Source organism: Arachis duranensis, chromosome 5, assembly GCF_000817695.3.
Source record: "Arachis duranensis cultivar V14167 chromosome 5, aradu.V14167.gnm2.J7QH, whole genome shotgun sequence".
Lineage (NCBI taxonomy): Eukaryota > Viridiplantae > Streptophyta > Magnoliopsida > Fabales > Fabaceae > Arachis > Arachis duranensis.
This window is the reverse complement of record NC_029776.3, coordinates 854,465-877,018: the sequence shown is the minus strand read 5'-3', so window position 1 is coordinate 877,018 and position 22,554 is coordinate 854,465. Positions and strand designations below refer to the sequence as shown.

At 32.3% G+C, this 22,554-nt stretch overlaps 3 protein-coding genes across 8 annotated transcripts; all 3 read right to left on the bottom strand.

Moving 5' to 3' along the window:
• Nucleotides 1–175: 175 nt before the first annotated feature.
• Nucleotides 176–7,190, bottom strand: LOC107487213 (probable starch synthase 4, chloroplastic/amyloplastic). 4 transcript variants are annotated; one of them, XM_016107826.3, is made up of 20 exons: nt 6,901–7,190; nt 6,664–6,699; nt 6,540–6,579; nt 6,371–6,410; nt 6,127–6,255; nt 5,741–5,945; nt 5,481–5,615; nt 5,208–5,312; nt 4,932–5,030; nt 4,355–4,484; nt 4,044–4,094; nt 3,689–3,799; nt 3,088–3,197; nt 2,780–2,948; nt 2,113–2,199; nt 1,684–1,755; nt 1,319–1,432; nt 994–1,055; nt 536–632; nt 176–434 (listed from the first exon to the last, which is right to left on the bottom strand). In XM_016107826.3, the coding sequence occupies exons 1-20, from the start codon at nt 6,996–6,998 to the stop codon at nt 315–317; spliced, it is 2,010 nt and encodes a 669-aa protein (XP_015963312.1). In that variant the 5' UTR covers nt 6,999–7,190; the 3' UTR covers nt 176–314. The 4 variants fall into 4 exon arrangements, with proteins under 4 accessions (XP_015963312.1, XP_015963310.1, XP_020997550.1 ...); XM_016107824.3 differs by having other exon boundaries at nt 6,347–6,410; nt 6,901–7,189; XM_021141891.2 differs by having other exon boundaries at nt 6,347–6,447; nt 6,901–6,920.
• A 917-nt stretch (nt 7,191–8,107) lies between these two features.
• LOC107487215 (protein SPT2) lies at nt 8,108–11,887 on the bottom strand. Its single transcript, XM_016107829.3, has 10 exons — nt 11,792–11,887; nt 11,215–11,314; nt 10,882–11,114; nt 10,233–10,350; nt 9,988–10,062; nt 9,784–9,907; nt 9,143–9,678; nt 8,893–9,029; nt 8,686–8,772; nt 8,108–8,494 (listed from the first exon to the last, which is right to left on the bottom strand). Exons 2-10 carry the CDS (start codon nt 11,233–11,235, stop codon nt 8,380–8,382), a joined length of 1,446 nt encoding a protein of 481 aa, XP_015963315.1. The 5' UTR covers nt 11,236–11,314; nt 11,792–11,887; the 3' UTR covers nt 8,108–8,379.
• A 1,561-nt stretch (nt 11,888–13,448) lies between these two features.
• LOC107487214 (phosphoenolpyruvate carboxykinase (ATP) 1) lies at nt 13,449–20,254 on the bottom strand. Of its 3 annotated transcripts, XM_016107827.3 has the most exons (13): nt 20,097–20,254; nt 19,598–19,886; nt 17,790–17,977; nt 17,163–17,316; nt 16,988–17,072; nt 16,259–16,359; nt 15,728–16,026; nt 15,286–15,459; nt 15,047–15,112; nt 14,423–14,601; nt 14,154–14,323; nt 13,903–14,071; nt 13,449–13,803 (listed from the first exon to the last, which is right to left on the bottom strand). In XM_016107827.3, exons 2-13 carry the CDS (start codon nt 19,858–19,860, stop codon nt 13,660–13,662), a joined length of 1,992 nt encoding a protein of 663 aa, XP_015963313.1. In that variant the 5' UTR covers nt 19,861–19,886; nt 20,097–20,254; the 3' UTR covers nt 13,449–13,659. The 3 variants fall into 3 exon arrangements, with proteins under 3 accessions (XP_015963313.1, XP_020997543.1, XP_020997544.1); XM_021141884.2 differs by having other exon boundaries at nt 13,449–14,071; XM_021141885.2 differs by having other exon boundaries at nt 13,449–14,071; nt 19,598–19,863; nt 20,097–20,248.
• Nucleotides 20,255–22,554: the final 2,300 nt, after the last annotated feature.

Sequence of the window (22,554 nt, the reverse complement as noted above, 5' to 3'; positions counted from 1 at the left end):
TCATAATGGAAAGTGATACTCACTTATACAAAAAAATAATAAATAAAAAAATAAAGAAAATATATCTTGAGATCAAGTTAATATTGCTTTGCAAGTTCTATGATATCATTTATAACAAATTTATGATTAATTATAACAATTTCAAACGTAAATGATTGTTTTTAATACATGACTATAAACTTTAACACACATATCTTTATTAATTTTTAAAAAGAATATATCAATATTTCTTATTTTCAATCATTGTAACTTGATGAAAAATAAACACCAAAAATAAAATAAAATAAAAAAATTACATAAATATGAGACCTAGTTCACAAGTTCTTAATAGCTGAGCATGCTTCAACATGAGCATCATAGCATTCACCATCCCATGAAAAGTCTTGTGTCATTGCTTCTATCATTCTTTGTCTCCACTTTGATGGGTTATTCCTCTATGGACACATGAAAGTGAAAACAATTGATCAGTGTTCTTTAATATTTAACTATACAACATAAACTTGGAAAGATAAAATGATGATGAGAAACTACATACAATTTCATCAACGGCAAGGTTAAGAGACATGTTTCCAAAGGTTGAGTTGATTAACTGTGAATACTTAGTGGCCTCTTGGTCATGGTGAATGAAGTTCCTATCAAAAAGTATAGCTCTTGTATAAATAAATTATGCAAGTATCACAAAATATATATACAAAAAAGGTGGAAACTCAAGTGCAGTCAATTACACGTAAAGTTGATAATTGAGAGCCGCTAGATGATTTGACTGATTTGACTAAATTTTTATCTAACGACTCTCAGCTATCAACTTCACGTAAAATCGACTGCACCTGAGTTTTTACGTACTTTACTTTTATCTATTACTGTCATTCTTTTTCTGTAAATCTTTAGATTAATGTATTTGGATATAATTAAATCGAAATACATTGATCTAAGAAGGTACAAAAAGCGATCGCGATAGATTTTTCGAAATTACTATTATGGGACAATGATTACCTGTTTATAGTAGCTTCACAAAGATGTGTTATTGGAGCTGCTCCATATCTTAACGCTTTGAGCTTCACACATGCAAAATATGAAAATCCTATCATTGAGCTATCATATTACTCACCAAATAACAATACATGAAAATTTCCACTTCAAACTATACTCTCTTCCTAGATTATGCTTTTAATGCTACATCAAAATATGTAAAATTCATAACAATCAAATGCTAAACATTCACGAGAGGGAAAATAACTTGCAATAAGAACCTTCTAGAAATACTTTATGTGTAGTATGTCATCAAAGTTAAATGGATGACAGGAGAAGAAGCTCTTACTGGGATTTCATCAGTAGGATCAAGAAAAGATTGGCACAAGATGATGTCAGATCCTGCAAAGACTAAATGCAACAGAGCTTCATCGTATTTGACCACGATTCGAATTTTATTATCCTGCATATCACCAAATAATTAATAGAAGACATCGCATGGCGTGACATAATAAATATATTATTCATAGAGCATTTCGACAACGTAATATCAAAATTAAGGAAATTAAAACACCACATAAATGGCATTTAAATTTTCATTCAAGATATGCCCCAGCAATTTGACAAGGGAGCTAGACTGAGAACCGAGATTCGGTGCTTTGCCATGGTAATCAAGAAATACACACAAGAAAATGAGGGTAATCTAGAAGCTACCTTGATCTCCTTCTTAAGCCCTTCCAGTGTCTGGTTCATCACTGATCCTTCATTAGTCCCCATGAATATAAACTGCACAGAATTGAAATATATCAATAAACAAAAAACTGATCCTCAATGGTAAATCCTCCCGGAGAAGGATTTTCCATTGCCAGAACCATTTCATACAGAACCTCTTTGCTTTGTGGTATATTTCATTATTGAAAAAAAAAATGTCCACCAATAAATCTTATGTTTGTTTGATGAGCCAACAGAAAATTCATATGCATTCTGTGCTATGTTATGACCAAAAAAATGTTGACCAATAAATCTTATGTTTGTTTGATGAGCCAACAGAAAATTCATATGCATTGTGTGCTATGTTATGACCTTCCTCTTATCACCACTACTGAGAAAGTACAAGTTCTAATGTTCTATAGAAGAAGCAACCTGGATGTTCTGCTGCCTAGCATGCAAGATGATGCCCTTCATTTTATGCACATCAAGTTCAGCTCCTTTCGGAAAAATGCATGCAACCTGAGAAAGAAAATTTGGAACAAACAAGCCAAGTAAAACCATGTGTGCAAAATCTATTAATACAGCATGTGCTAATTATAAAAGTTACTATTAAGAAAACAATACTCAAATAAGTCCACCCTAAACTTAATTTGGTCACAAACAAATCTATGAAAATTTCCATAAAAACGGCTTAGGGAGTGAATAGAGGCATGAGTTGTATTCTATTTTCATATTTTTCCCATTTTATCTCCAAATTCTTCAAATTACATACAAGTAGATCTTGTTTGCAGTTAACCTAAGCGGCAAACCGCCCTACTATTTGATGGAAATGTTAATTCCATAATTCCGATTCCTAGTGAAGAGCCAATGTCACAAGGTGTTAAACAGTGAAAAATCAACACATATACAACTTTAACAGTAAAGCATAGAATATATCATTGTCCACAAACTAAATATTTGCAGTGTGTTTGAGCTTTAATTAGCATGAAACAAATGGCTTGATGTATTCCATGAAACTAGGTCTTGTATAACCCTGCTAGCATATGGTATAGCACACAAACAAGCAAGGGTTAAAAGCAACAAGGGGCAAGACACTTGCAAGAATATTAGAAGCACGTTCAGATAACCCCAGCTGCTGCTGCAATCTAACTTTGCAAACAACTTTTCCATTCATATTTTCAGCATTAAAATTTTCTGGTAGAAAAGAGTCTGATGAAGGATCCCATGTTGATTTGTCAAATCCATAGGGAGCAATGGCCAACTTGTCCCTGCAACCAAACACAACTTTCCTTCAACCAGTTCTCTCTGCTAAGATAACTGTCAATTTCATACTGATTTGCAAGGATACTGAACATCCCCACCTCATCATTATACAAGAGAGGAGAAGTGTGACAACAAGATACTTACCAATGAATATTTAAAGTAGGTTCTAGACCATGACTCAGATTATGAACCATTGTGTGTTTCGGATGGACAGATGACATTATTAAAACTCTATTCGAATAGACGACTCCCCCCTGCAAATTTGACAGAATACTCAGTGATGGACAAGTCATAAAGTGGATATACGCTTCAAGTTTCTAAAATGTTTTTTGGTTTATCATATGATATCATTCAACAATTAATGACCGCAACTTGACGGGGTATTAATCTAGCAAACAAGTTGATTGTACGCATAAATTAACCTGCAAGCAGAAGCATTTATTCTGTCCCACTTACAAGAGAATAATGACCCTGCCTTGCTATGAGATACAAACTAAAATGATTCTTTAAATTCACAATTTAATACTAAGGTAGAAGAGAAAGTTCTAGGCTTCTTATGAATCCTCGTGAAATGGGAAAAGGAGGAATGTTATACGCACAACTTTATGTGTACACCTTCTACTTTTGGTATCAAAGTGATTCATCTGATTCTAGAGCTAGAAAAGAAAAGCCTGATGAGTTTTTCAATAAGAATCTTGCAATTGTTTGAAAAGATCAAGAGTAGGAGAAGACTAAGTAACTTTACCTTCAAAATATTGACACGTTCCATGTTGATGTTGTCTTGCAAACGATCAGGAAGATTAAGTCTTTCAGGATCAAGCCCACATAAGGCCAATTTATCTGGTTGCTCAGTACACTATAACATATATGGTACATCAAGTAACTATAAGATTGACATGTACCAAAGAAAACATAACTCCATAAGCAAAAGAGAATAATTTCTTCGCATTGACAATGTAAAACAACTTTACACTAGTCAATAGAAATATGGAAAGTAAGAAGACATCATGGTGGATATATTATCATAGTGTGTAAATTTCCTGCAAATTAAATGCAAATTTCAGACGGAAGAAATGTCAAGATTAAGATAACCTACTAGCCTGTGAATTGAAGCCGTGGCATGTCAGTAAAATTCTGGTATTCTCAAGTCCCTAAAAAAGATTATTGAAATCTCATTAGGGTCAAATGGCATGATCTCAAGATGTTCCCAAGAAAAAAAACCATCTTCAGCTTTCAAGACTTCAAGTTTTTATTTTTTGAGTTATATTCCAAGAATCAAGAAAACTGATCTGTTCTTGAAGTGAAAATTTTATTGAATCTTGAGGGGAAAAAAAGTTTCATCACTATCCAAATACTTTTCTTGGCACAGTTGAAAATATTCAAAAGATACAATTAACTAAAAATCAGAAACCTGATTAGCGAATATATCCCAGAAAAGAGGCCCAACAATAGCAGTCTCCCAGTTATGCAGATGCAATACATCAGGCTGCTTCCCACATTTTACTATATAATCCAGTGAGGCGCGAGAAAAATAAGAGAACCTGAAGAGCGAAGAAACAATAAGATACTATTCCATGATTCTTGACAATTAGAGAGGACAAAATTCTTTGTTTTGATAATTTTCACTTTCCTCTCTCAACCAAAAAGTAAAATACCAAATAGAGACTAGCTATGCCCATTCAATCTCTTTCTCAGATGGTGACAAGCAAAATATGTTGACAAGGAAAAATATTAAATGGCCTCAGTCCATTCACCTACCATTATTTTGATCTTTCGGATTTAATTATCCATTTGTATGCTAGTGGTGGCACAATGTAAAATATATATTTTCAAAACTAAAAAATTAGAAAAATCAAATTTGAACAAACTATCATCCTTCCAATTTTTTACTTCTTAACTATTTAAAACTTCTGCATAAATTTGACATTGATTCCTATAATGTTACTTGCAACTTTAATAGATGAAAAGTAACATGTGAGGCCACTCACCTTTCGAAATCGTCTGGATAGCCATTTATCATCTCACGACTGAAAAACGATGAGTAGCGCAATGGCTCAATCAACGTGACTCCAATGCCATGAACAACACTGTCACACAGAGAACATAGATGAAAGGAAAAACAGTATCTCCTAAAGAAGAAACGCGGCGTAAAACTTCAATTCAAATATCTTTTAGTAACTCTTCTGTCCCCAACCATAAATATTATGAAATTTACTTTATATGAAATAGAAGGTAATTGAGTATACGAAGAAAGTCAAACTAACCCAGTCCAAATTCTGTTCTCATGTAATTGACCATTAAAATATGAGTAAGCCTCTATGGTAAGTTTACGCAAACCTTGCACTTCATCTAGGTTCAAAGAAGCATACCTACAAGGGCATCAGTTATAGCCAAAAACATCAGCGTTATAAATAGAATAATGGACATGCAACAAAATAGTTTCAAAAGCCTCATGCTGAATTAAGCTACAATTACTTGGATAAATAATAAGTAACAGAAGCAAAAAGGAAAATCAAAGGAACAAATTTCTTCATTACTTTGGCATTATAACCTCAACCAGATGCCCCTTTCTTTGAAGTGCACGGGATATTCCAGTCACATATGATGCTATAGATCTATTAGGGACCAAAGGTGCCATTTCTGTGCAAATGTGAACAATATGAAAACCACTCCTGAATAAAGTTGATACAAAGAGATCAATCAGATTTAAAATATCTTTGACAAAGGGAAACTGTAGAAAATTGTTGTGAGGATCAAAGAAGAAAGAAGAAAATTGCCAAATGATGGCAGGATTTACTTTTTGCTTCCATATGAAAACTGACGAAGTTCCCCAAGAAGTTCAGAATCTCCTTTGTTTGCAGTAACATTAAAAACATCATATACACCCACTTTGTGGCTTATCACCAATCTTCTTAATTCAGATGCTTCCCCGGGGCTAATCACATTGTTAAGGACCATTGAGTCTATCCGAAGCAGCAAATCCGAACAGACTGATTGGTTATCTGGTTTACAAAATGCAACCAAGACATATATTATTGCTAAAATCAGAATCATAATATAACTTAGTTAGCACAGATATGAAAGATGACATGACATCAGAAAATGGTTACATGACATGAATGAATTAACAATTGACCAAATGTATTGCATGAGCCACAAAAGCAAATGCCACGATGCAATCACCTCTACAAGCACCAGCCATCTTTTCCACTGTTAATTTCTTTACCATACTGAGTAGAGACTGTTTTTCTCTTTTTGTTTTGTTAAGTTCGTCTATGGCCTTGAGCCGCTCCTTGTTCAGGTATAGTATGTCTGCATGCCATAAGAATAAACAAAACGGCTATAAGTTGTTAAACACTTGGACGGAGCACAGATAGGTATACTAGCTAGTGAAGGAACTAACTCTGCTGAGCTTCTTCGAACATACCCGAAAAATCTGGCTTTGCATGGTCATCACCGGTTATTGACTATAAAGATTGTTGATTGATAAGGGAAATATCAAGACTAGCAAGGCAGTGGAACGCTTGCAAAATAAGAAAAGGAGAAACTGAAAGGAATGTGAAGAATGCAACATAATTGGAACTACAGCAACATACCTTAGATTTCTCCACATTTTTATCACCCTCAATCTCTAACCTAAAACACAGATCACCAAAATTAATTCCAACTAACCCTCACCTATGTTGAGAAAAGTAGCAAATGTTGAGAGATAACACTTACCTATGTTCATGAAAGCCATTGACATCCTGATTGTTCCTAAGAAGAATCACACAGGCTTGTGAGATGAATTGCTTCAATTATGATCAATCAATCAATGCAAAACAAGAAAAATGACAACTTTGTACTCAATGAGCCTTCAAAGTGGGATTTTGAAGACAACCCACTAAGATTATCATTAAAAGACACAAGAATTATGGTACAAGAAGTAACAACAACGCATGAACTGTGAGTAGTTACCTCAAACAACGGAGAGGTGAAAGCGTGGATTGTTTTGAAAATGAGAAGCAAGGAGATGAAGGAATCCCAAGAGCTGCGTTGAAGAGTGTTGCCATCATCACAATCACTGATTCACATCCACTATTTCATAGAAAAATGGCCTTGCAGTAACATAATATATAATTGATCATGGCGTATAATGTGTGCCTCGTTGAAGTCACCACCACAAACGACAAAGACAAAGCATCATCACATTCACATGTCATCAGCTCTGAATTTTCTCAGCCGTAAAAATTGGATTTTCGTAACAAAAATTCAAGCCTTGATTTTTGCCTAAAAGTTTGTTATGACAAATTCCAAGAGGGAAAAAAAAATTAAAAATAAGAGTTGATTAGGTTAGCTTAAATGGAAGGTTTATAGGAGAAAATCTTGGTCATTTAATATTTTTAAATTTCTATACGACAGAATTTTGTGTTATTAAAAAGTAGATTCTAGACGTGATTCTTTGGAACATGGGATTCTAAAAAATTATTGGAGAAAAATTCTATTGTACAATTAATTGGGAACAAATTAACTTTTATTTTTAGTTTTACGACTTCGTTGGAAACAAATTCATCTTTTTTATTTTAATGAATTTGGTGGGACGATTTTTTTTTATTTCATAAATAATAAAATTTAGTGGAAACTATTTGCCAATACAAAATAAATAATATCGTTTATTTATTTTACTGCCAAATAAAAATTTGTTACAAGAATTTCATTTCTATAATTTATATTGCACTTTCAACCGACAAAAATATCAAAACATCCTAAAATAAATAATTATTCATTCACACAATTTTTCACCATAATTTTTCATTCTCTTAAAAAAAATATTGACGTTGATTTTATTTTATATGCTGTCGATCGATAAAAATTACTATACACCAATCCCAATCCTCAATTTGGTATTAATTTAATATAAAAATATAATTTTATTATATTAACAGACTATTAAACACAGATTAAATTTGACCTTTTACTCTTTTCTTCAATTTTGAGAGCGACATATATACCATATGATTCAAAATCCTCAAATATCCTTAATTATGGTTGGATTCAAAATTCCATGTAAAAGTAAAGGAATTTTTAGAACCAAAAAAGAAAAATGATGTCAAGCTGCTTAACGCTGACATTCTAAGTGACAAATGATATTAGAACTCAGATAAAAAATAATGTGAAGGAAAAATATACCAAAAAATTCTGAATTCTGAACCCATTGTGGTTATATGGCTGGTATTAAATGAGAAAATGTTAATTCAAAAAATTATACAACTAGCATTATTCATTTGCTTTGTTAAAAACATTTCCTTCCCCAAGTACATCAATCTAACATTGGATGAAAATGACGAGATATTTATGATCATTGATGAATTAACTCAAATCCAACAATAATACAGAGGATTGGAACAGGGCAATTTCACATTTGAACATAAAACAAACAACATTGGGTGTCAAATGCTATTCACCAACCCTTCGCTTCTTCAACTTGGCCAATTTTCTTCTTCGCTCTCTTTCCTCCTCCGCTTCTATCAACTTAAGTTGTTCCTCATCTTCTTTTCTGGCTATCAAGGCACTGCATGCGTGTAATATCACGAAACAATCATTTCCCGTAAAATTTTACTAGATATAACTATTGAAGTACAGCATTTGTATGGAAATCAGGAAATCATCAGGGGAAAATAGGGAGTCATGTCTCCGTGATGATACATGAATTAGTAATTATAGAGAGAGAATGTGAATTATAACAAGAAAAGAGAAACAAACCTTTTCCTTTCCTCTTGCATGATTTCATCAAATCCTGCCTCCATATCATCATCGTCATCGTCATCAACAAATCTGTTGGGGTTGTAACTGGAACAATAAAACAACACAAATATTAGCTACTAAAAATTATTAACTGGAAAATTACCCAATTAAAATCAAGTAATTAATTATGGCATTATAAAATTTAAAAAAAAAAATAGAGCTTACTTGAACATTGATCTGATCATTGATCTAACATCCACCTCATCCTCCATATCATCGGAGTGTCTCTTCACACCCTTATTCTTGGGGCGGTGATCCCGTGGATCAGAATGCTTTGGATTTGGTTTAAGTGGTTTATTTATCTGTCAAGCAAGTTAACATAAACATCTTAGCATACATCCATGGAACAAGTTCATAGTAGAAATATCCAAATAGTCATTAATGTGTAGTACTGCAAGTAGCATCACTGCATCACCTGAGTTTTTGTTGATGCCACTGGTTGTTTTGGTAACAGCTTCGGTCTATTCTGTTCACGCGGGTCTCTTCTTGGATCCACATTTTGCCTAACAGATGAATGAACCTTAGAAGGGAGTGATTTCTGCGTGCCATTGACAGGTCTTTGCATGCTGTTGACAGGTCTTTGCATACTGTTGACAGGTCTATGTGTGCCATTAACAGGTCTATGCATGTCGTTCACAGGTTTTTTCATAACAGGTGCTGAAGATTTATTCCCCATGGTACTAGCAGGCACCTTTGGAGGCAACCCTTTTGGTCCCACTGGCCGACCTGGTCCATTTCCACTATTACTACCAAGCTGTTTTCTAGAATCTTCTGGTGCCTTTCTGATTGGCTTACTGGCAGAACTTAACTTATGATTCAAGTCTGGTTTGGGAGGCAATCGATTCCCTCCAGGAACTGCTCTCCTTTCCTCACCACTGCTACGAACATGCTTGCCACCACCATTGGCAACAAGTTGCTTATTCCTTCCAGCAAGTTGAGCTGGTCTTCCCTCTTCAACATCAGCAAAAACCCTGTATAAGTTTCCTCAATTACAGTAATATGTTCTAAAACCAACAAATAAACACAACATGAACAATTATGCAAGCAGCAACATACCATTATTGCGTATAGATGTATTCTGAGATGGTGACACTTTTGTAGGAGCTGGAAGTTCAGCATCATCAGACATAAGGAATGAGTAGTCTCTAATAACTTTGAGTTTTTGGGCTTTAACTTGCTTCTGTAAGAAGACAGTTCATCTCATTCATTACAGGATATGGAGGCTTAGAAGTTTCAAGATGTTCACAATAATTATAATACCTCGCTTGCTTTGGGCATCTGACTATGAGTCGAAGACTTTACACTTCCATTAGATGCTTTATTTGTGTTCTTATTCTGCACACAGGACAATTATGAGAAAGCAACATCACCATCACAGAAGTACTATAGAGAGGGAAAATAAAAAAGGAACATCCAACTGCTGCATTGATTTGTAGAAGAAGCAACAAAAGATCATATAGGCATCCAGGTAACCGAAAAGCAATATAAAGGCTCTGAATGCATACCACATGAGCGGCTTTAGAAATCCTGGCTGCCAAATCCGGGTTTCCTATCAATGACTTGCTCTCTTCAATTACTCTCTGTGAAATAACAGGTTGAGAAGGGCCAAAGAAGGATCCATAACTGCAGCAACAGATAAACAATGAAGAAAATATTTTGTGATTATTCCAAATGTCATTTATCCAGGCTATGCTACCACAAACTATATTGATAAAGAGAACAAAGCAGGTATAACTCCTTTTTTGGGCTAAACAAGAAAGAAGGATAAATAAGAGATCTCTAGACAAATAATCATAAGTTGAAGATAGAAATTTACAAATGATTAAAATAACACCCATGAAAGCTTGAACAAACAGCACAATGAATGACCTACACATATGTAAAGAAAAATAAAGAAAATGGGATGATGGGAATTATATCCTTGAAAAACAGATTTCATATACATCCTGCCATCAAAAGCAATTTCTTCAACTAAAGCCACGACATTGCAAGAGCAGACATAAGGTGACCAATATAACTTATTTAAGAACAAAAAATTTTGAACACTTCAACCATATCCTTTGATCAACAAATTGAATAAGTTTTCAAACGATTGAGAAAATAGTTAAATTAACAGAGAACTAAGATATTATCAATGTAAATGGCTCAACTCACTTATCATAAGGAAGTTTCTTCCTGGAATTAGAATCGGAGAGGGAGGTACTACTCTCCTTCTTCATCTTCTTTCTAATTGATTCTTTCAGCTTCTGCCTCAACTCAAGGTACTCCATTTCTTCCTTTGTTGGCTTAGGTCTTTCCTCTTCATATTCTGCCTCCTCTCCTTCCTCTTCGTACTCTTCACCTCCCTCATCCTCATAATCATCATAACCTTCGTAATCATCATACTCCTGAAGTGGAAAAACAATAATCAATTGGGGAAGAGAAACATCGAGGAAAAGAACACACTAACAGCAAATTCACCCCCTAAACTTGATAATTCTTACTTACATCTCTGTCATAACCCCGCATTGATCTGTACGAAGAAGACAGTCACCGATTACAAAAACGCTCTTGGAGAATGAATGAAACTTCGATTGAACCTTCTATGCTGGTACCAACACAAAAAGACAATGCAAACTCAGCGTTAGATTCGAATCCGACTCTTCTCGCCCCCACTGTAACTGACAGTGTGAACAGCGAGAAACAAAAAGGACCCAATAACCCTGCAACACGAAATTCAATCTTTTAAACAAAAATACTAAAATTAGGGTTGCAGATTGAACAATTCGCTCGAATAGGGGAAAAATAACCCGAGCTCGATTTTGATTGATCCCCGAATTGCCACACACTTAGAGACCCATCAAACCAAATTGAATTTATTTGCTTTACCCAAGGAACAAAACGAAATCTTATTCATCGGAGGCGGCCAATGGAGTGGGAATTTCGGGGGGTTGCAGAAAATAGTTAGGTCAAAAAACCATAAACGAAGGAAGCAGAAAGATGATAAATTGCAATGGTGAAATAAACAAGTAGAGAATGAATGGAATTAGAAAAATTGGAGAATTGATAAAAAGAAAGAGCATACCTTTGTTGGTGTGTGCAGAGCTGGGTGGAAGAACGATTAGGGCAGAAGAGAAAAAGAGGAGAGAAATTGTTGGGAGAAGGGGTTTTTATTATGTCGCTCTGGAAAGTTCCGTGTACACCTCTCTCTCTCTCTTACCTTTCTCTTTCTCTCTCCTCCGACCCTACCTGGGCCCATTAGTTAAAAAGTATTTGGGCTCAGACTTGGTTTGGCCCATTAATTATTTTCTTTGGGCTCGTTTAGAAGCAATCGAAGACTACTTGATCCATCGCCTTCGGGAGCATCCAACAAAAACAATTAGACCTATTTTAAAAATATTTAGTTTAAACTACCAATAGGATATTATGGACAACAAAAAAATTGAAAAAAATACTAACTTAGCTTGATGCAGTGGTTAACTTACTCATTAGCTTATGCTTAATAAACTCTGTCTTATATATGTAGCAATTTATTGGATAGCAATAAACCCTTAATGACCTCATATATGTAGGAGACTGTAAGATACCGTAGAAAAAAAATTAAAAAATCAATAATAAATAAGTTCTAAAAAAATTTAAAACCTAATAAAAAATCATTAGATATTAAATATATAGTTTCAAAAAGAATTTTAGAGATTAAATTTTGATACAAATTTTTACAAACATAATAAATAAGTGAGATTTTTCAACTTTAAAATTCGATAATTTTATGCTAAATAAATTTTTTGTAATTTATTATGATTTTTGAATAACAACATTTTAAAAAATGAGAGAAATAGTCTAGTGATCAAAATATTTTCGCAAAAATTCTGATTAATGTACAAGTCTTTTGGCTATTGAATATTAATATGCTTGCTTTTAATTTTAATTTTAATTGTACTTGTTTCTGTAAAGTAATGATATTGAAACCTTGAACAAAAAAGAAAATAAAAACAAGAATTAGTGTTTCAGTAACATACAACAGTTATTTAGATTCTAGTCAGTAGTCACATTCATGTTTTCCTTATCTTACTTTCTCTATGCTTGGATTTAAGTTAGTATCGCCAATGGATAATGGATATCATATAAACATACAAATGTTATTACTTTATTAAAATATAGGTGAATTTTTCGGTATTATTTTGATGCACTCTTGATGTAAACTCTATTGTATTGTATATCACAAGTTTTCTTTTTTGGTGTCTATATCACAATTTAATTATGTGTTATTCTTCGTAAACTTATGATATCATGAATTCTCTAGTTAAATTCTATGAGTGCGTTGGTTTGTTTTATCCGAGAAAATGTAACTTTTGAATAAAAATAACGTTTTTAATTTTGCATAGCTTTTTTTTTTATATTACTTTTTTCAAGACGAAGACAGACTAAAAATCAAAATCTCTTTTTGTAAGAAGCCAACTTGATGTGTTTAATTATTGTTTAAAAACAGAGTCCCCTGTAATTGCATGTAACCCCACAATGGTGATATTAGGATTTTGATCTCTCAACACTTCATCTTTTTGCCTAAAATAAAAATAATTATTTTTGTTACTCCTGGTCTGTTGTTGTTGATACTATCATTGTTGTTTTTTATGTTGCTGCTACTTGTTTTTGTTCTATAAATATTTTATCGTAATTAAAAATATTGAGATAATAATTTGCAAAAAAAAAATCATTAAGGAGAAGAATTGAAGACAGTAAAATGAGAAGAAGCGAATTCCATTCATGTGAAAAAGTTAGAAATGTAGCAACACTTCAACTTTACATATGACTAAAACCAAACCAACTAAACCAAAATTATTATTAGAAATGCAATATATAATATGTTTATTCAACCACATATATATATTTCCTAACAATAATAATAATCCCTTAATCCCAGCCACCCCCACTTAACACAGCATGCATTCATTTTCAAAACACTGGTCCAGCTGCCAGAATCTCTTCAGTGAGTTTGTTGTCCTTGCCAATCTTGTGATTGGTGAATGTCTCAAAATTCTTCTTGAACAACCCAGCAAGCTTCAACAGTGTTTCATTGTAGGCCTTTTTGTCTGACCACTGGAGAATACATAAATCAAAACAAATTGTTAAATTTAAAGGCATTGGCAAAAGATAGAAAAAGAAAAGTGTTAATAGAGTTGAAGGAAAACTACTAACAGTGTTAATAGGATCAAGAATTTCTGAAGGGACCCCTTCAACTTCAGTTGGGATCTCAAACCCAAAAATCTCAGTCTTCTTGTACTCAGCATTTAAGAGGCTTCCAGAGTGAATAGCATCAATGATTTTTCTTGTGTAGGGTAGCTTGATACGGCTACCATAACCATACCTGCATTAAACACGTAAATAATCATATTAAACATGTAATCAACTAAAGCCTTAAAAAGGACAATCATTCCGATGACGCTTACCTCCCACCAGACCAACCGGTGTTAACAAGCCAGCCGGTAGCGCCGTGCTTCTCCATCTTCTCAGCAAGCATTGCAGCATACTTTGTTGGGTGTAGCATTATGAAAGCAGCACCAAAACAAGCTGAGAAAGTTGCTGTTGGCTCCTTAATACCATCCTCAGTGCCAGCCACCTAAAGTTATCAATTAAAAAAACAATCATCATCATCATCATCATCATAAGATAAGGTGTAAGAATGAAGATATAATTATGTCTATGATCTGATACATACCAAAGCAGTGTAACCACTGATGAAATGGTACATGGTCTGTGCAAGGTTTAGCTTACTGACAGGTGGTAGCACACCAAAGGCGTCACAAGCCAAAAGTATAACATTCTTTGGATGAGGACCAACACATGGCAATTTGGCATTTGGAATGTACTCAATAGGATAAGATGCTCTTGTATTTTCTGCACCATAAAATCAATCAATGTTCAAATTCATCTATAAAATAGTTTGCAGTCAGAATGTTTGTCCTTATTCAATTGCTTCGTAGACATCAACATTTTTCTTGGACAAACGTTTGGGTCTCTATTCAATACTATCCTTATCCTTACCAGATGACAGGAGGTTTATGTCAGCAACATTGAGGTTATTTTATATGAGTTGACCTTGCACTTTTTTAGATTAGTTTTTAATTTAAGTTATCAAGAACTTGTTTTAAAATCATATTAAGAATTAAGTAAACTGCATGTTGTTGTTATGACTGAGTCACAACATAAGGCATCATCTTGTGATATACTTAGCCACTTAATTGGAACTATCCGAAATCATTGCATAATCAGAAACGTGGTCAAACTCTAAAACACTGGATTAGTATAAGCCAAATTCATCTTAAAAATAAAATTTATGTACCTGTAACTGATTTGTCTGAGTAATCAACCTCTCGGGAATGCTCATCAAACACCACGTTTTCCAAGACTGCCAATCACGGCAAATAAAAGATTAAATCAAAATGCATTTCTCAATTCTCACTAGTCCAAAGTATACTTTGACAATCCACCATTCAATCTCTTTGATATCTATGCTTAAATTTTCTAAAGTGTCTCTTCAACTAATCATATGGCCATTAATAAGTGATCAAATAAGATTACCTGTGCCAAATCTGATTGCATTCCAAATATCAGGCTCTTTCTCCTGGCAGAGATCAATGCATTTGGCATAGCAGCCACCTTCAATGTTGGATACACCTTTGTCACTCCAACAATGTTCATCATCTCCAATCAAGAACCTATTGTGATCGGTAGAAAGGGTGGTCTTTCCAGTACCTAAAATAAATAACAAAATAACAATAAAAGAAAGACAACAAAAAAGGACTCATTAGTACCTTGAAAACAGTAACAAAAGCATAATTCATGTATCCATAGCTAAACATGGTTGAAAACATGAACGAACAAACAAGCAATGAAGCAAGCACACTGGATTATGGCCACACAATCATTCATAGGGAGAAGGAAAAAGGAAGGAACATATCGTATGAGGGAGGGGCGATCTGTTTTTGGGGACGGCTTTTGATCCACCGGCTAGATACTATACCTGAGAGTCCAAAGAAGAGAGCAACATCGCCGTCTCTTCCCATGTTGCATCCAGAGTGAAGGGAGAGGATTTGACGCTTAGGCATGAGATAATGCATGACACTGAACAGGCCCTTCTTCATCTCCCCGGCATACTGCGTGCCGAGGATGACCATTTCCCTCCTAGCAAGATTAAGGTCTATGCTAGTGGAGGATGTCATGTAGTGAGTGTAACGGTTACAGGGGAACTGTCCAGCATTGTATATAGTGAAGTCCGGAGTACCGAAATTCTCCAGCTCTTCCGGAGTGGGTCGGATACACCTGTCACCGACCCAGTTATCCAAATTGTACACTAAACTAACAAGCCAATGCCAATGGTAGGGAACCACTTCCTCCACTCATCAGGGACTATATTGTATATATAATATATAATGTATAATGTAAATAAGGCTTTCAACGATTGGGTACTTATCTGGCCGGCTTATACCTTTTTCTTCTGAAGGAACAAAGGATAAACAACATGTTAAATTTCATGCTAGAGTTTTTCACTTACATGTTGTGCATGAACAAGGAATGATAAGCTCTTGCTGATACTATCCTCACTTTGATTTTGTTCTCAGGGTCCCAATTCAGGAATTGGTCATTGACAAAGACCTGCACAACAATCACCAGTGTTAATCACTTCATACACACACTAGTAGCAGGGAATTGCAATTAACATGTATCAGATATTATCAGATAAGATATGATAAGGTTGAGCAATGATTCCAGAACAGAATAGAAATGGGTGTATATATAAATTGGATTTGATTTTCTCACAAGGGCAGTGTGATGAACAAGTTTTACACGGGTATCTAATATTAATACACCAACAAAAATAACTATTTTTCAGATATGAATAATCTAAAGAAACGGATGTTATTAAACAGATATCTATTATCTTCAATTTCTGAACAGTATGAATATGACAATATGACATATCCCATACTAAATGCAAGGCACCGATAACAAGAGCCAATAATAATAATAAATTTTTAAAAAAGGAACAACTGAAAGGAAATTATCGGAGGCTGAGATTATTGTCCTGCACATAAGGGATCAGATAAACTTTTGCGTGATATTGCACCACCATTCCATACCCAATACCCATATCACTATCTTAAAAAATATGAGATAAGCCACCATCTTTTATTTCTATTAAAATAAAAAGTGACGTAAGCTTATATACATATATATTAAAAAAACATTGGAATGACGGAGGGAAATGGGAGATAAATTTAACCTTGTCGAGAGAGTTCAAGTAATCGACGGCTCTTTCTCTGTTCACCATAAAAGTGTGCTCGTCCATCTCAATGTTAGGGGAGCCCCTACAAGTTACAAAAATGGTCATTTTTATTATCTAAAATTAACCACTTTTATTTTTTAAATAAGAAATTTGGTTAGAACATAGTACTCACTTTCCCCACCAAAGCTCATTCTCAGTAACATCATCCTTAACTATGCGCTTGTCCCTCGGAGAACGCCCTGTCTTGGCACCAGAAAGTGTTGCCAATGCCCCTGTGGAAGTGATGAACGATCCTTTCTCATACTTAATTGCTTGTTCATATAATTCTGCATCGCAATAAGCACAACGGTTATCTAAATTCACACTAATAACATTATACCATAGTCTATATTTTGATTATATGACTCAAATTAATTAAGAAAGGATTTTTCTCAACAAGTAGGGTTAGGGTTTACTTTCATGTTCATTGAATTAAAGTACTTTCATTTTTCAAGAAGTCAATTCCCAAATAATTAATGTGGCTATGGAAAAATAAAATAAAACCATTGTTGAGAAATTCAAATAGATGAAGTTAGAAGGCGACGTTGTTATGAACTACAAGCTTAGCTTTCGTACAGAGAAGGTACATTAAGATGATGTTATACCTACCAATAATAATTAATAATGAATTGAAAAGAAAACAACTAGCAAGTGTGATGTAACGACATAAGAAGGAGACTTAGTATACGATAAGAAGATAGATCAAGTAAATAACAAAAGTTAGAAGGAAATTAATTAATAATTAAATAATAGTATATACCAGCTGGGGAGAGATTGTAGAGGACATGGGTGAATTTGAGAGCACTGTCGCTAACAGCGATGGTTGGAGTAGCAACATGGTGGTGGTGGTGGTGGTGGTCGTGGTGCACTTGTGATTCTGACTTCTTAGCTGGGTCTCCCTTCACCACCTTTGGTCCAGTTTCTCTCGTCAGTGACGCCAATGATGCACTGTCAAAACAAATTCATAAAAACAAGAAATTTATTACTCGTTACTTATTAATAATTTTTTTGAAGTAGCGTAGTTATATATAAATACGTATATATATAATATTATTCCAAGATCTTGTGGTTGCAGTCACATCAGAACTATAATTAAATTAAATACTAGCTAGATATTGTAGGTCAGTTTTAAATTTTTTTGTTAGATAAAATCCATTTCTCCGAAAATAAGAATTTATTTTTTTACAAAAGGTTAAAATCTTAAATTGAGGGGAATTTCCTTTTATAGTGCTGTTTCCCAAGCATCTTGGCTGCTATAGGTTCTATTTATGTAACAAAAGTTTGATTAATTTTGTCTTAGAAGGCCCACTATGATTGGGCCCCACATTCACAAAATGAATCAAATCAGAGCCTTTGGCATCATCAGATCCATCACACTTTCTCATTCAAATACGTTACATCACACGTGTATCGTAAATATAGCCCCACCGCGCTTTTTCCTCTCTCTAACACTAACATTACGGAGACCGAAAAACAAGAAAACTGGTACTAAATTAAANATTTTTAATCATTAAACATATAATACTAGATCTCATCCTCTTTTTGAAAACAAACACTTTCTAACTTCCCGTATTTTCCGCACGAAACAAATGTCTTGACTATAAAAAACAGAACTTATATACTCATTAATCAACCCAATAATTATGTGACAATTTCCCTCCCATAACTCAATCTTCATGCTAAAATAGGAAATACGAGTATGTACGACCTATCTATAATACATCCGTGGATATGTAATAACGAATAATAGAAAACTGTACAAATTTACCTTAAACTCATATTCCAACTAAAGGGGAAATTTATATCATCAATGTGTAAATATATGCATTTTGTAGTCTATTTATATTTTGTTTTCTTTTAAAAAAGAGCCTTTTAAATATATTCATTTATAAGAATAATTATTCATACGGAAAAAAAAATACAAACTGATTATTTTAGTGACATGGCAACTATAAACATATGATTAGTGTAAATTCTTTTTATTCTGTTTAAATATATTATTATTATTAACATATTAATAAGTATTAATGTGTTTATCAATTTACATTTTTAAAAATTAAATATACACAATTATAAATATAAATTTAATTAAAATGATAAATTTATTACGTTCATATATTAGAGAATATAGATTCAACTTTTAGTAATAACAAAATACTTTTTTTAATTATAAATAATAATAAAAAATAAAATTATACATCAAAATTCTCGTACTTTCATTATACATTGGCTACATATAAATGTCATTATTATTATTAACTCATGGTGCTCCTGTACATATAAAATCAGTTAAATATATATTAAAATATAAATATATAATTATTAAATTTTAATATTTATTTAATATTTTATATTAATTTTGATACATGATAATGTAAAATATTTTATATAATTCTATAACTATAGACGTTTTCTTTAAAAATTATTCACACAATCTACATTAATATAAAAAATAATTATTTTTATTGATAAATCGTTATTTTTACTGATAAATCGTCGTATGATTTGACGTGTGTGTAAAATAATTTTACATCAAAAATATATTAAAATTAAATTCATTAATATTACCTGATTGACTGGAGTTGCTGTTTCTGGCGCTCTTGTTCAGAGAGGGTGGCAAAGGGAGTTTGGGAGCCCGTAACGGGAGTGGTAGGTGCTGATTTCTTCTTCTGAAGAGAGTGAAGCTCATCAATCGTCTTAGCCTTCACCGTCGGACCGCTGTCGTCGTGACAAATCCCGTTCACGTGCTTCTTATGGGTATGGATCGCCGGAAGTCCGTTCCTCGCCGTCCCGTTACCGTTAGCCACGTTTCCATTTCCGCTTGATGCCATCTTCTACACACTTGTATAATAAACCCCTGTTAATCACAAAATTACAAAATCAACCATTTCAAATCATAAACCCCAAGGCATCACATTTAATTTCTCCATTTCAAAATCCATCGTCGTCAAAACTCTACATTAACTTATGAATTTATTACTAATTAATATTTTGTCAACGTTTGCGTGAGAACTAGAATCATAATAATAACATGGGATTAGGAGGGAATATAATGAAGAGAACGAACCAGAGATTGGAAATGAGAGAAGAAAGATCTAACAATGATAAACGAAGGAAATGGAAGGAGAAATAAACATGGAAAGTGGAAAGATTTTGTGCTGTTTAATTTTTTCGAGTGAGGTATGAACAAGGGACACCAAAAGGTGATGGGAAATCTTGTAACGATGAGGTGATCCTTTTATAGGGTTCAGTGACACACCAAAAACTTAACCATGGTTATAATTCTTAACTCTAGTTGAGGGTGACTATGGTTAAATCCTATCCCGCAAGCGCAAGGTTCTGAAAAGAGAAAAATTCCAAATTTCGTATAATCCCGGAATGAGAGTTGGCTACAAAGTCATCAAATGAGTAGAAAATAATCCTGTGCTCCTCTTCTCCTCCATATGCTACACACGCATTCCCGTATTCTCAAAGAAAAGTTTATTATATATCTATGAACACATTAACAATTAATTATTAAATTAATTATTATATATTTATGGATAAATTTTATGTGTTTATCAACTAATATTAATTGAATATCTAATAACAAAATTTAAAATAAATTAATTTAACTAAGGCAGATAAATCATCAAACTTAAAATCATTCGAAGAAATTAGTATTAAGGTGGAAATTCAAGTGCAATCAACTTCACATGAAGTTGATAACTGAGAGTCGTTAGATAATTTGATTGAGTTGATTAAATTTTCATCTAACAACTCTCAACGTGAAATCGATTGCTTCTGAGTTTTCACCTAATATTAAATGTGAGAAGTTGATTAATATATTAATTAATAATGGAATTACTTTGTTAAGTTACTAGCATTTAGCATTTACAAATTATATTTTATTAATAATTAATCACCTTAAAATCACTTATTAAAATATTTCATTAAAACTGAAAATTTGAAATATTTAATGTAACTTATATATTTTGGAAAATATATTTTAGATTTTTTGGGTGACTTAAATATCTTAGATTTTTTTTTTTGCTATAGTTAAGCTAACCCATTCATTTTTGTGCTATCGAATAAAATATTGATTGACTAATTAATTGATAAAAAAACCTATATACACATAAAAAGAACGAAAATATTTGATAACAATAAAAATCAATTAAAATTTTTCCTCTCACGCTTCTCATTTTTTTCAACCTGACAAATAATAATAATTATTGAATAAGATATATGTATTAATTGCATTAATAGTAATAATAAAAAATATTAATAATAATTAAATTATTTTACCAACTATTATAAATTAAAAAGAGATTTCATCTATTACTAATAATTTCATTAAATCTGGTGATATCTTCGATTATCATGTGTGTGCAAATTTTTAATTAATCTATTATGCACAAAACTTTTTTAATTTATTTATTTTAATTTGTTTTCTTTTCTTATTTATTCATCCAGTGAAAATAGTTAAAATATTTACAATTAAATATTTTTAATATAAATAACATTTATAATTTTATACATATAATACCCAATTAAATGATCAAATAATATAATATCATGTATAAATTAAACCAAAACAAAATGTTTTCATAATTGAATTTATAAGAATTATAGGTGAAATTAAAAAAGCATAAAAAATATATAATAAAAACTTAAATTCAAAATCCAAATAAAAATAATAAACAACTGAATATTATTGATTTTGGCCACATGAAAATTTAGATTAAATAGAAACTGAAAAAAAAAATACAATGAAACGGAAAGAACAAATTCTAAAAAAAAATATTATTATTTTCTTCTCTTCTCTTTTGTTTTTCATGAATTCATAATCATGTCATTATTATTCATTTTTTTAACTAATATGGTTTATTTGACGTGCTCTATCATTCAATCTCAATTATCTGACCTGTTTTACATTGTATCTGATTCATTTAACTTATATATTTTTACTGTAATTTTTTTTTTATCAACAGTTATTTATATTAATGTCGTCACGTCTCTTGAGAATGTATATAAATCTTATTTTCTACTAAATACAGGTAAATTTATACTATATATAAATATATGCTTTCAAGATTTATAATGTTTGATTTTAAGATTTTGAGATATTTTCTGTAGATTGTATTTTGAAAATTGTAATTTTTATTTGAAAAAATTGAATAATTATGGGTATAATAGAGAAGAATATAAATAGAGAATTTTTTGTATTGTAACCACACAAAATTTGAAAATTGATATGTGATGTAATTAATTGAATTAATCATTATGACGAAGAGAAAATGTATCATGTTATTTAATTTTGGAATGATACTAAGTGTTATTTAGAATGTATTTTTTTAATCATTCATGAGTTATAATTTCTCGTAGGTCCGTAGCACTGCTATAAAAAAAATCAGTTATCATGTATTATGTATAAATTTATATAATTTTTATGAAAAATATTAAAACTAATTATCATATCATTAAGATTTATTTTTTTGGTAATTAATTTTTTAATTTAATAATATATTTTAATTTATATTGTT